The sequence below is a fragment of the Xiphias gladius genome, chromosome 13 (genome assembly GCF_016859285.1).
Source record: "Xiphias gladius isolate SHS-SW01 ecotype Sanya breed wild chromosome 13, ASM1685928v1, whole genome shotgun sequence".
Taxonomy (NCBI): domain Eukaryota; kingdom Metazoa; phylum Chordata; class Actinopteri; order Istiophoriformes; family Xiphiidae; genus Xiphias; species Xiphias gladius.
Genome location: NC_053412.1, coordinates 7,297,698 through 7,312,135, shown reverse-complemented (window position 1 = coordinate 7,312,135; position 14,438 = coordinate 7,297,698). Strand labels below are relative to the sequence as shown.

At 40.2% G+C, this 14,438-nt stretch overlaps 1 protein-coding gene across 7 annotated transcripts in view; it reads left to right on the top strand.

Moving 5' to 3' along the window:
- Nucleotides 1-14,438, top strand: part of atp11a (ATPase phospholipid transporting 11A) — a 53,437-nt gene that overhangs the window by 18,438 nt on the left and 20,561 nt on the right. For all 7 annotated transcript variants that reach the window (XM_040142070.1, XM_040142068.1, XM_040142071.1 and 4 more), the window contains exons 2-10: nucleotides 8,778-8,900; nucleotides 9,879-9,968; nucleotides 10,803-10,883; nucleotides 11,036-11,143; nucleotides 11,985-12,113; nucleotides 12,659-12,762; nucleotides 12,870-12,917; nucleotides 13,543-13,607; nucleotides 13,966-14,047. In XM_040142070.1, coding sequence (XP_039998004.1) covers nucleotides 8,778-8,900; nucleotides 9,879-9,968; nucleotides 10,803-10,883; nucleotides 11,036-11,143; nucleotides 11,985-12,113; nucleotides 12,659-12,762; nucleotides 12,870-12,917; nucleotides 13,543-13,607; nucleotides 13,966-14,047 — 830 coding nt within the window. The remainder of the gene's footprint in view (nucleotides 1-8,777; nucleotides 8,901-9,878; nucleotides 9,969-10,802; nucleotides 10,884-11,035; nucleotides 11,144-11,984; nucleotides 12,114-12,658; nucleotides 12,763-12,869; nucleotides 12,918-13,542; nucleotides 13,608-13,965; nucleotides 14,048-14,438) is intronic.

Genomic DNA, 14,438 nt, shown 5'->3' with positions numbered 1-14,438 from the left:
CACCAATACAAATGCTGGATTGTAAGATCAACTGACTGATTAATACCAGCAGTGTTCTCATGTGATCAGGCTATTCGTGTGTGTGTGTGTGTGTGTGTGTGTGTGTGTGTGTGTGTGTGTGGATGGTTACAAAGCGGTGAGGACTAGAAGGGTCAGATCACTAAATCCCCCAGAGACAGGCACACACACACACACAAACACAGTTTGCTTTATAGACTGGCTTGGTTTTAACTGATTAGTATTCTGTCTCATCTCTGGCAATGCCACAGTGATTTGCTGTCTTTACCCCCCGCCCCCCGCACACGCACACACACACACACAAACACACACACACACACATACATTCACACGGACTGTACCAACATCTTTTTTTTTTTTTTTTTTAACACAAGTCAGTAATTTCTCTTTTTCTGGAGCTGCGTGGCTTTTTGACGCTGTTTCACGCCTCCTCTCCCGAGTCTGGCCTTCACGAGCATCTTCATCAGCATCACGATTAAGGTTTAACGTGTGCAGAGGTTCTTGTCACCCCCTTCCTTACAGGCATTTGTCAGAAAACATAATCAAGCACCCCACCATAAATCCCCAAGGTACTACTGCCAGTACTACCTCGGCACTACTGATGGAGGTTTATGGTGGATTTATGAGAAACTGTTTTGCCTTGCCCCTCCCTGCTCTGACTGTTGACATCATTTTGTGACGAAAACAGTGTAGAAATTTTGTGTTTAGACCTTGCTGTGTTTGCTGGAAAACATGGCACATCACTCATAAAATTACTCAAGGTCCACTTTCTATCTATTTCAAACTTATTACACTTATTACATTCATCAGTGGATGGAGTTTACTCAGTTCGCATGGAGATGGATCTGTTAATATGGCAGATCACAAGCCGTGATGATTTCATCCTTACGCCTTTTTCTGTCTTTAAAGTTAAGCGTGAAAGTTCATACTTGAACTTAGGAATAGTAGTTTGATAAGACATCCCCGCTTAAATTCAACTTACTAGCTTTTACTGGAGCTTTTAACCACATCAGAAGCCAATAATTCCATAGCTTACAGGTGGTCTACTTTAGAATTTCCAATAGTAGAAACAAAGGAAATGTTAACTATACTTACCGGATATCACACATTGTTGTTGATTTTTCAACTTCATGTCAGTCTAACACTCAAAATCTTAACTACTTGGCATCACAGAGTTTGTGATTGGCTCCTGATGGTCATAAAGAGCTCATCTGTTGGCGTCTTTTATCAGCCAGGCAGCTTTTTGAGCGTCCACTTGTCCTTTCACTTTTCCTAGACGCTCAGCTCTAAACACATGGACTCTGCTGACTGTTTTCTTCACAGTGTGAACACTGCGTCATGGTTAAACGCTGAAGAATGGCGTCTAAAGGAGAATGAGGAGGGTTTATCATTGTGTTATTTGGTCTGACCGGTTGAGGCTAACAGACATAGTGACAGATGGGGTGCACAGCTGGTATTTAATCTGTGACTCAGGTAACACACACACGGACTGTCGCACACATTTTTTGGACGTTTACCAGACTATCACATACACACATAAAGCTAACAATATACACAGCACAAGCAGGTTTAATCCCCCATATCATTTGTGTGTCAGTTTATTATCTTACTGCTCTGTGGATGTACATACTATAGTGCAACAGTTGATCACTTTATTTGCTCCGAAGGCCTACCAGCTGACATGCAGCACAACATCTCCATGTGCATACAGTATAAACACAAGGTAGTACATGTTGGCTGCTATTTTCAACCTGCTCCAGTGCCTTTTTTTAAACTTTGAGTCCATCGGGAGCAGACATGAAGAAAGTGGTGACACTCCCTAGAGCTGCTCCAAATACTGAGATTAAATAGAAGAACTGCTAGTTGGCGTGAACACCTCTGCCTATCTCTACACCCCTTCATTTATTTATCCTTTTCACCCTATTGCCAAAACATTTTCTACCCGATCTTAAGTGCAGTAGTCAACACACTCACTCTCGCTCTCGCTCTCGCTCTCGCTCTCGCTCTCTCTCTCTCTCTCTCTCTCTCTCTCTCTCTGCATGTCTGTATTTAATGCCTAGTGATTTAGGGAAGGGGATGGGATTTCTCTTATCTCATTAGCTCAGTGGCAGCAGAGAGATACAACACAGTCATGAGGCCTGTGTGCATGTGTCCGATGATGTTTGCACATGCAAGCCTGATATATGCCACAGGATTTAGATTTTTGTGTGTGTGTGTGTGTGTGTGTGTGTGTGTGTGTGTGTGTGTGTGTGTGTGTGTGTGTGTGTGTGTGTGTGTGTGTGTGTGTGTGTGTCCTTCAGCGGTATCGCTGAGAGCAGGTTGTTGTCCGTAGCTTTTGTTGAGACTCATTTTCAGCGCTGCCTGTTGCAGCGCGAGATAAAATACTTTGGGATTGGTCATCAGTTGAACAAAAGCTCAGCCTTTAAAGCTTCAGACAATTTAATTCATTCATTTGTGTGTGTTGCAGTGATTCTTCTTTCCCGCTCATAGTATCCGGTAATGTTATCTTTACTTTTCAGGCATCATACAGCAGCAACTCTAAAGTTACTAGCTCCGTGCCAGAAATTGGTTGTTTTGTACTCATTCTTTGTTGAAATTTGAAGAAGTAAAGATTTTGCCATGTTCCTGTTGTTGGGATGCTTTTAGTGTGGAGGCAGATCCTTGTGTGTTGTGTTGTGTTGTGTTGTGTAATAATGGATTTTTATGGAGGTATCTGTGCTCAACTGGCTTGGGAAATGAATTTCGTTCTAATCTATTTGAAACGGGAAATTTAGAGGATGTCTTAAAAGTTTTCTGTGCTTCTTTGAGCAAAATGGCCACTCACTTGTTGGTAATACTGAAAGGGATAACATCAGTGGCATTAGATATCTGCTTTTTTACCAGACACACCTCTAATAACGCCTCTCCAAATTTCCAAATCAAATATTGTTGTCTCGTCTTTTCTCATTTCGGAATCTTTCTTTTGTCTGTCTCTCTAGTGGTCTGGGTGGGGTTCGGGATCGAGGGAGTTTGTTTCAGGAAGTGTGTGCGTGTGTGCGTGTGTGAGTGAGTGAGTGAGTGAATCCCTGTGAATGGTTGGGTCCAGCTCTTCCTGTTTATAATATGGTCTTCTGTTCCTGACCACAGTGGGACTTCAGTTTTTGGCTCTGATGCTGTGTTCAGGTTACTTGGGAATAATGTGTGTGATTTTAAAAGCACCGACTTGACACAGTTAAATTAGATTTAAGTTGTTTAGATGCAGTGGTTGAAGTTTGAAATCAGACTGTTTCCTTGGATGCCCTTGCATTTTTTTTGTATTACTTTTATTTAACATTTAACATTTTAAATCGGTGGAATCAGTGTGTAGCAACAATCTAATTTCAGCCAATATTTTCACTCTTTTCTTTCTGTAGTCAAAAGTTGTAGGTTATCTTTTCCCTGGAGCGTATAGTTGACACGGTCAATAAAAAGATCAAATAAATCTAATAAAATATAAGTGGATCTCTCTGAAGCCACCATTTTGTAACTGCAGCCTTACTTACCTTACTTGCAGGCATAAAGATCTTCAGGGGGTAGAAATCACTTTTACACAAACCTTTAGGCATATCCTCAAAATACAGAGAGAGAAATGAAATGAAATATGAACAGTGCCAGATGCCAGTGCATTTCAACACTGAATGCAGTTTCAGTGGAAACCCACAGGAAAACCTCCTATTTCACTTTTGCTGTAATGTAAACGGTGTAATCCATTTTAAAATAAGATTCCAGTGATAGTTTCACTTCTTTAAAACACTCACACAGACACGCAAACAACTTCTCTATGCACCTGTTTGAATTCTAAAATGAAAAGAAAAAAACACAGCCTTAATGTTCTCACTTGAATGATTTTTTGGATGGAGTAAAGAAATAGATGAAAACACACACACACACACACACACACACCGCACACATGGTGAAGAAGAAGAAGAATAGGACGAGTGGGACTTGCTCATGCGCTGCTCATCTAAATATATCCTGTGGACCAGTGACTACAGCGGTAACATTGTCACTGTATTCGTGTATGCCTGCTCTCATATATGTTTGATGTGGCAATGTGATGTTTGATGTGTTTGCCTGTGCGTGTGATCCCTGAGAGGCTCCCTGCACTTTCTACTATCATAGCTTTAAGGAAAGTTAATGTGGGTGCCGAGGGAGACAGACAGAGACAAAGCCTGCGAGCTCTCTCCATCCTTCACTCCTGACCACAAATGTTTCCCTTCCAACTATAAATACACCCATGAAACCTGCCGCGTCCTGAAACATGAAACGCCGCTAAAAGTGATTATCAAGGTCCAGAATAGCCCAAAGTCTCCAGTTACATTCAAAGGCTAAAGGCCCGAGCTAGTACAGTTCAGTTTTATTTCATAAGCCCAGCTTTTATTTTGTAAAGATTCTATTTTATTTTATTAAACTCAGACAGGCTTTCATGTAAAGAGCTTGAATCCAGATGAAAGCTAAACATAATCGACAGGAGAGAGAGATTGTAGGCTTAGGGGCCATCCAGGATGTGGTGAGAGATGGAGAGGAAAGAGGCGAGAAAACCAATAAAGATGCATTATGGGCAAAATGGAAGCGATGACAGTATGAGAGGAGGCGCACTGATTCTCAGTCAGTGCGATCCGTCTCCATTCACTGTATCTGATCACCACAAAGTCATGTGATTATCTCGACTTTAATACAGATTAATTCGTCGCGACACAAAGTGTAGTCTGAGGATTATCATTACCTTTTTCTGCATGTGAACCGTACATAGAAGGCTCAGAACTTTAATGGCCCTACCAGGTCTTAATCAGGCAAATGGTTAACTTGACAAATGCCAAGGTGTGTATTTTAATGCAGACACACAACGGATCACATTATGCTGGTGTGAAGGTCAACCAGTCATACAAGTAACAGATATAACACGTATGAAAAATCGTATTGTTTTTTTCCTTTCCAGTATTACTGTGTCATTGTGTGGTTTCATTCAAAACCAGGTCTGTAACAATCCTTCAAGCACAACATTGACACCAAGCCGCAACAGTGAAAGCCAACTGGAGCTTGTTTTTCAACATATTATTGTGTAATTGAATTTCACTTTCAATCCTATAACCCTAGTTGATGTTGAAATTACTGGACTGACAAAAGACCATTAATGAAACTTTGTGTTAATATTTGTGGCTTTTTTTTTTGTCCTGTTTTCCTTTACTGCACTCACTTGTTTATCAAATTATAATAAATTAAATTTTTCATGTGTAACAGTAAGCACTGAGCCATTCTCTACCATTGATTGGTTTAAACAATTTTTGGAAATACCCTTACCTGCCTCTTTGCCTTGAGTTAGATGAGAAGATTGATATCACTCAAGCTGCAGCCAGGATAATGTTAGCTTAGCTTAGCATAAAGGCCGGGGACATGGGGAAACAGCTAACCTTCCTCTATCAAAAGGGAGAAAAATCGGCATACTAGCACCTCTGAATTCTAGAAATTGAGACATTGTTGATTTAAATAGGATGAAGTGAAAGGAAATGGCACAGGCCAGCATCTCTGTAATGCACAGTATGGCTTTCTACTGAGTAGTAGAAAGTCTATAGTGATTAATATTAACCCACACTAGAATGAATTGCTCACTGTTGACTGTTTTGTCAGCAGCCACAGGAGAAGGAAACCAGACACTACTTTCATTATAAAGAAGCTGGTCGTCAAAATCGATGTCAGCATTCACTCATCGCAAACCAGCCACTGTGCTGTGTGTATGTATGGTTCTGTTCCATATGCAGGCAACTCACAGGAAGTGTGTAAGAAATGTGTTAGGTGCAGCAGACGGAGCAAGCAGGTGGGCGAGAAGAGGAGGAACAGTAACACTGTGTGGGCGACAGAGTTGGCAAGCTCTCCATCTTCTCTCGATCTGGTTTTCATCTCTTTGCTGTAAATCAGATATCAGCCAGTTAGTGTGGTCCTTCTCCGATATGATGGGTATGACGCCGGATTGATTATATCCTTATTTTTGAACAGCTTGTTAACAAGAAGCACAAAACCTGGACTGACTGTAATGACACAGTGTCAGTGACACTGCCGTTGTAGCAGCTTCAGTCTCGATACAGCGTCAGTACTGGCCTCCAGAAAGGTAAAGGGCAATGAAGGCGGGGAAGTAGGGGTGGTGTTTGTACATCAGGTTTCCCTTTCTCTCCATTTCCATTCCTTTGCTCTCCCATAGATAATTGGAGGTCACGGGATATAAATAGCTCTCCATCTTAAACAAGGTAATCTTAGAGCAGCGAGTTAACCGGTTACTGTGTGTGTGTGTGTGTGTGTGAGTGTGTGTGTGTGTGTGTGTGTGTGTGTGTGTGTGTGTGTGTGTGTGTGTGTGTGTGTGTGAGAAAGACAGAGAGAGAGAGTATAGAAACTGGGCCATGCTGCCTGCTGCCTCTTGACAGACTCAATCTCATTGACCGGCCACAGATTACTGTCACCTCTTGTTAGCCTGTGTGAAGATGCGTGTGTGCGCGTGCGTGTGCACGTGTGTCCGCGTGCTTGCGTGTATGTGTGTGTGTATGTGTGCGTGTATACACACAATTTAGTGATGATCTATGGGATTTGTTTTGATTGTTGCGATTGACAGATGCCATTGGACATGTATGGAAAATGTTTCATGACCAGGAATAAAGACACAGGGAGGGAGAGAGAGAAGATTAGGTGTGTTTAGGTTTGAGCTGTCTCGCCCAGGCCTGCCCCTCATTCTGGTTACTACAGTTCAAAAATGACCAGGGGCTTAAAGATGACTATGGCCTAGCTATGATATGAACGCCCTCTGGACACAAGTCAAACTGTTGTTTGACTGCAGCTGTTGATGACTCTTCTCATTTTCAAACATTACAAGTCTTTTTTAATGCATATGTGCAATTTTCATGTAAAAGCAGACCAGAAATGCCAGGGGGAAAAAAAGCAGAACCATCATCTTGACACGTTTTATGCTTGGCTGAGGTGGAAAATGTGGCATTTTGAAAAAGAGAAGGTAAGGTAAAGGTTGATGGAAATGGATATTTCGCATAGACCATGATGCCATGTTACCTATTTCTGCTTCACTAGACAGCACTTGTGGCTCAGAGGACACACATTAATGAAAAAACAAGAAAAAAACACTTCCAAGGTGGGAAGCACCTGTGAAATGCCATGATAAGTCACACTTCTGTTATCTTGTCACATTCTGTTGATTTTATTTGCATAAAGTTGGTAGATGTACATTTTATGTTGCCAAATTTCAGAAATCAACTTAAAATTTAGGCATCAACTTAATGAAAACATAACTAGTGTTTCTACCAGTGACTGGAGTGATTTTCATGACACTAGATGGTGAACAGACCGATGATTTCGGAGTGCATGAACATTTAGGTCTTTGTTTGTGACCTCTTCCTGCAGACTGAGTTGAAAAACTCCCCTATTTAAAATCTAAATGGAGATGGGAATAGCCAGTGAGCGTTGAACGCCAGAGGAGGGCAAAAAGTTTGTGTTGGTTTTGTCCAGTAGAACTTTGGGAACTGGTGTTTTCATTGGATTAGTGGACTTGTGTGTGTTACCCAAATCCAGCTGGTCATAAAGTGTGTATGTTTCCCCTGCAAGTCCAGTCCTGCCTGAAATACTTTAAGCCCAAAGATCTTACTTGCATGTATCAGGTCTAACTAGAATACCCTACCAAAAGCCTCTCCAGTCTAACGTCTGTTTTTTCTTGTTTATGTCACTGGCAGACTACAAGATCTGTGTTGGGATTAGTGGTACTTGAACAGGAACATGAAATTAAGAAAATGCAACCAGGAGCAGAAAAAGGGGTAAATGAGTATGTCAAAAGGCAATAGATGCAGTTTCAGGCAGTAAACTGAAATGTCTGCTCACTGCTGAGCAGCAAAGGTTACAGTTACATGAATGTTGAATTACTGAAGGTTTTTTAAACTGTTTTGACCATTCAGTGTCAGGACATTGTTGAGTTTAGCCTATTGTGCAAAAACTTTGGAATGAATTAAATATTTTTAAGTTTCTGGCAAATGGAGAAAGACTAAGAGAGAGTGCAACGGGGAAAAAAAAAACTCGTAATATGCTATCATCTTCAATAAAGTCATATTGTCAAATTTGATACGAATTCAGAAACATCGCACCAGTTAAATCTGTTGTAAATGTATTTTCTACCCTGAAGACAAGAAAAGAAAAAAAAGAGGAGCATCAACACAGAGAAACTCCAGCATTCAGGTGTCTTATCAGTCTGTTTGTATATACGTATGTGCGGAAGTGTGTGTGTGTGTGCGTGTGTGCGTGTGTGTGTGTGTGTGTGTGTTGTACATTCCAGTCTGAGTCACATGCAAGTCCATGTATCCGTGGTAACAAAAGCTCTCATTCAGTAAGGGGAAATTACTCATTCATTCTTACCCTCTGTAAACATCTGTTTCTGTGTGTCACACGGCATTCTGTTACTCTGTGTGGGAGTGTATTGATAGGGTGTGTGTGAAATGTATAGGATCACTATATATTTATTTATATTCCAAAAAATCCTTGTCAAACTTAGACATTGAATGAAAATGGAAAATGAAGTTTGATTGTACAGAATTCAGAAAATCAATTCAGACCTTGGTAGTGTCAATGCACAGATTTCTTTCACTGAACCATACATTTTAAACTGAAAACTGACTACACATGAAACACACAACCACACCTATGCTCCAGCACACACTCAAACTTGTTTTTGTTTTTTTTCTCTTTTTTTTCCACTGCAGTGTGTTGGTGAGGAGAACTGGGTGGACAGCAGGACCATTTACATTGGACATAAGGAGCCTCCTCCTGGAACAGAGGCCTTCATACAACAGAGATTCCCAGACAACAGAATAGTCTCCTCCAAGGTCAGTGAAAATACCCACGCATACACACAAAGATCAAAACACACTCTATTAAGATCTTGTTAATAAAGTGAGTTAAAGAACTCAGTTTATTCTTCCCTACTCAAATTCAATTACTCTACTACTCTACTCTACTTAGGGTAAGAGAGGGGGAGAGAGCAGGGCATAGACAAAAGGGCCTGACATTAAAGAACAGTTAGTACTTCAGCACAATTCAAGCTGGTCTTTCATTGTGATGGTGAGTTATTCTTGTTAATTTTACACTGTGTTGAGAGGACTACTCAGTGAATGATGTGTTTTTGGAAGGAAGACCAGGTTCAATTAGGAGAAGGGATATTTTAAGAAGTGATCCGTTTAGCCGCTTTATCCAGTGGTTTGTTGATGAATTTTTACTCTTTGTAGTTTTATAAAATGGTCTTCACGGAGATGTTTTTGATTATAGATTTTGTATTTGTACTGTGATACAGGATCATATCTAAAGTCTTTTTTGAAATATCCAGTCCTACAGATTGCGATGCCAGTTAAAAAGCATCTGTTGATGTACTCGCACCCTATTGTACAAACACAAGCACTGTCAGGCATTGTCCTCTACTTCTTACAATAAACAAAAATGACATTATACCTCTTAATGCTGCCTGAAAAAAAATATTAAGCTAGAAACTTCATACGGAAAGCTCCATATATTAATAGAGCCTGTTTGATTTTTGTCTCTCGCTGTGTATGTGTGCTGTTGTTTATGTGGGCCATTTTAAATTTATTACTTTCATTTTTTGTTAACAAGAGGCCACATATTGTGTTCATGTTTTGTCAGCCTTTGGAAGTTCTTGTTCCCACTGGATTTGACATGGATAGCTGTTGGACATGGATACCAGAGTGGCCTCTTTTTGGGGGCTGGAATTTTAACACTTTTTGTTTGTTTTGTTTGGATTTTAACAACCCATGTGTTGTTTGACTGAACATGATACTGTCTCGTGTTTCCAGTACACATTTTGGAACTTCATCCCTAAGAATATGTTTGAGCAGTTCAGGAGAGTTGCCAACTTCTACTTTCTCATCATATTTCTGGTCCAGGTAAAAGACTTTTCTCTTCATGCTGATTTTCAATTCATTGCAGATTTTTAAAATAAATTTTTCTGTCTTATTTGTACTGCTTTCATTTCTGCGAAGCATGGTTCTATTCTGTAATTAAATGCTTGTCAAAATAATTTCCATCTCTATATTTCTGCTTAATAGATATGTCATCACAATTTTGTCTGATTGATATTGCTCATTTTGCTGTGTTGTTTTGAATATTTTATTATCGGGTGTCCTATTGGTGTGTGCTGCAATAGTGTTGTTTTTCCACTGTGTTATGCATTTTTTGTAACATTGTACAGTATAATAGTTCTAAAAGAGAAACCATCAAACTAAAAAATTCCATTAGTTTTTGTGTTGTTTTCATGTATTTACTCTGATTTACATGTCATACAATTTGGCAAGAAAGATTAGTCTTAAGACAGGGTCAACCTTCATCACTTGACTATTTCTTCGTTAGCTTACTTTAGTCTCCTCTTCAGGGAGTGTGGATGTAGCTGTAAAGTTTCACCAAGTGTAATCAAAGGAGTCATTATTTGTTTGTGTGTGTAGGAGGAGATAAGGTTCGTCAATATTTTTGTACTTCTCATTACCTCCCTGTAGAGGCCTTCAAAAGGTCAGATATTACTTAGTACCCCTTTACAGCTGTCTGTAATCTTGATATATTCTTCTGTCTTAAATTCATGTTCACTCATTCAGCTGTGTGTGTGTGTGTGTGTGTGTGTGTGTGTGTGTGTGTGTGTGTGTGTGTGTGTGTGTGTGTGTGTGTGTGTGTGTGTGTGTGTGTGTGTGTGTGTGTGTGTGTGTGTGTGTGTGTGTGTGTGTCTTCAGTTGATCATTGACACTCCCACCAGTCCAATCACCAGCGGACTGCCGCTCTTCTTTGTCATCACAGTCACCGCCATTAAACAGGTGAGACCCAAAGGTTTTCGTGATCAGTATAATTCAACTGGATTTCCTTCATTGGCATTGACAATAAACAGTACACCACTAGCAGAACCTACACACACACTTTATCACTTTTACATGCTACCCTCTCGCCCTCTTCTGTCTCTCTCTCTCAGGGTTATGAGGACTGGTTGAGACACAAAGCAGACAACGCTGTCAACCAGTGTCCTGTCCACGTGGTGCAGCATGGGAAAGTGGTCCGCAAACAAAGTCGCAGGCTCAGGGTATGTCTGTGTGTCACTCTCACCCCATATTAACATGAACAGAGCTTTGGTGCATTTGTTTTATTGGCTCATGCTGAGGGATTTTCCTGCTACTAAGCTGTGTGTGTGCGTGTGTGCGCGCGCGTGTCTGTGTGCGTGTGCGCGTGTGTGTAGGCGTACATTTGAGAGCAATTTAGCTTTTAAAATATGCTCCATTAGTGTATGTTATGTAACACATTCATACAGTGAAATTACAGCTAAAATGACAGATACAGAGGATCCGTTACAGGACCAACAGTCCTGTGAGAGAACAAATGTTTGGGACTGTTGGCTGAACTTGAGAGGCTTGCAGGTGGTAAAGCAGAAGGTTAGCTCGTTAGGCAAGCTGCATTAGTAGAAACTGCATTAGCAATACTCAAGGGATAAGTGCCCTGTCATCCTCAAAGACAGTACACTTCGGACCCTGTTGGAAACTCACTAGATGTGGTACACTTTTATTCAGCTTTCACCTCATAATATGAGCCCTTAAGTCAGCTTTTGATCTCAGCTGACAACTACAGTAGTTTGTGTGGGTAGAGACAAATTCGACCATGTCGTCTTGTTGGCCCGAAATAAGAAATTTGAATGTGCAACCACTTGCAGGTTGTCGCTTTGAGTCATAAAGCTGACCAGTGGATACTCTAGTGTGACCTGAGTGGTATCACCAGATACACGTTGAAATGAGAAAAATAACATGAAGAAAATGGAATAAAAATTGGAAATAACTGTTTACATGGGTTACAGTCTTCAGGGTTTTATTCAAGTACATACAGTATATTTTAGTTATAAATATAGACTGCCTCTGACTATCTGTCTTTCTCAGGTCGGCGATGTTGTCTTGGTAAAAGAAGATGAAACTTTTCCTTGCGACCTCATACTTCTTTCCTCCTCTCGAGGTGATGGGACCTGCTTTGTCACAACAGCCAGTCTGGATGGGGAGAGCAGTCACAAGGTGTGTATGTGCGTGTGTATTCAAGTACAGGACAGTAAGTTCACTTTATCCAGCCTGACAGTTTCATCTTTTATTTACTTCAATCAAGTTAAGGTTGCCAGTTGTCATTACAAAGGTCTTATTTGTTTATACCCATAATCCTGTTTTCAGATTTAATATGATAATGATTTACAGCTGTAAATTATTATACTTGTGAAGCCTCAAAAGCCCAAAAGTGTCGCAGCATTCAAGCTGAAACTTTTTCAAGAAGCTTTTTTAACTCTCTCACTCTATTTTGTTCTTTCCCTCTTCCTCTTTTTTTTTCTTCTTCTGGTCCTCCCACCATCCCTCTTGCTGTCTTGTTCCCCTTCATTCTCCCGCCCTCCTTCCTCTCCTCCCCTGCTTCCCTCTATCATTTTTTCCATTTTTTCTCCCCCCATCCTCTTCCTCCCCATACATTTCTCTTTCATTTTTTCTTAATCTATCCCTTTTATTTCAATCTTTGTTCTTCCTCCCTCTTTGCCTGTCCTGATTTGATCAATTTTCCTCCCCTCCTGCTCTCCCAGACATACTATGCAGTTCAGGACACCAAAGCTTATAACACAGAAAAAGAGGTGGACTCCATCCACGCCACTATAGAATGTGAACAACCACAGCCGGACCTGTACAAGTCAGTACAACCCAAACACTCGCAGAGCTGGAAAAGACTCTCCTGCTACATAAATGTCTGAAATGTGTCTTCTCTCACTTTTCTCCCATTGCCTCCGTCCTGCACAGATATGTGGGCCGTATCAACATCTACATGGAGAGCGAGCCAGTGGCAAGGTAACCCGAACCCCGAACGTGTCAGAGAAATGTTTTTCCCAGTGTAATAGCTTACTCTGCTAATTTTTGTAACGAATCAATCAATTAAATCTGAGTTTACCCAAATATTACTTTAAATATCATCTTATTCCACTAATCGTTTCACATTTTATTTATTCATTGTCACCTTTTACTACTTTAGCTGAGAAACGTGAAATTACTTTGATTTTGACAGAGTAATCATTTTATTTAATCTTCCTTCAAACAGTATTTCTGATTTTTACTGTATGACACATTAGATGGTGTAGTTTTGTTTTGTTTTTTTTACTTTTATCAAGTAATGACCTCAAAATTAAGTCTTAGTTCCTTTGTATGTGATAGTAATAAAATAGGAACGTAACCTTGGTTGTTAAATGATTTATAACAAACATACAAAAAGTTTTTGCTGAATAGGCTGTGCTCTAAATGTTATATGTTTTCACATTTTTCTCAGAATTAAATTTAGTAACTTAATCCTAACTTGATTACAACTTAATCAAGTTGTATGGGTGTACTGGGAGAAACAAATACGGCAATAACCCCCTCACAATTACAGTGATGAAACCATCTAAATGTTAAGTCTAAATGAGCTGTTGTCTGTGTGCAGGCCATTAGGATCAGAGAACCTGCTGCTCCGAGGGGCCACACTCAAGAACACTGAGTACATCTATGGTAATATCACTTGAAATACACTAATAGGGTAGAAAAAAAACATTCAACTTTGTTTGACAAAATAATCTTGGCTCAAAGTCCAATTACTATCTTTTTTTAGAGCTTTCAACTGCATTTTTTTGTCTTCTTCAGTGGATAAAGCTTGCTCGGTTGTCATCAAGTGATCAAGTGATGATGTGTATGGTTGAATATATCTCTGTGACAACTGAGCAAACTCCATCTGCTGACAAATACTGCGAGGTGGAATCGAAAGCTCTGGAAAAAGCTAATAAATTAACCTTGTGCTAAGATTTTGTTTTGTCAAGCTACTGGTCACCAATTACTTCTACGTTCATCATTCACTTCTTCCTCCCTGTAGCGGTTGCCATCTACACTGGCATGGAAACCAAGATGGCTCTCAACTACCAGTCCAAGTCTCAGAAACGGTCTGCAGTAGAGAAGTAAGTTCCCTCTCTCTTTCATTTTCGTATACAAAATATAGAATTGTCTCTGGAGGAGAACCTTTTAGCATCAATTGATGTCCACATGCACGCTTTACAGACTTTAGCATTCAGCTTTTTTTGTCAACACTGGCTTAGATAATGGCTTATATTTTTTTACCCATCCTTCCATCCATCTGTTCACTTTTCAATTCTCAATTTCTCCGCTGACTGAGGGTCCTTGTGGCTCACTGCACTGACTTGATCACTTTCTTTCCATCTGGCGTTGACTTGCATCTTCCAGCCAGATGGCCAGTAGACTTGACTGACTGTAGGTGGATTATATTTACACTTGGTTACAGTGTCTGCCTGATTAACTCATTGGAATTGTATTTGCCTTCCTTTTGCCAAA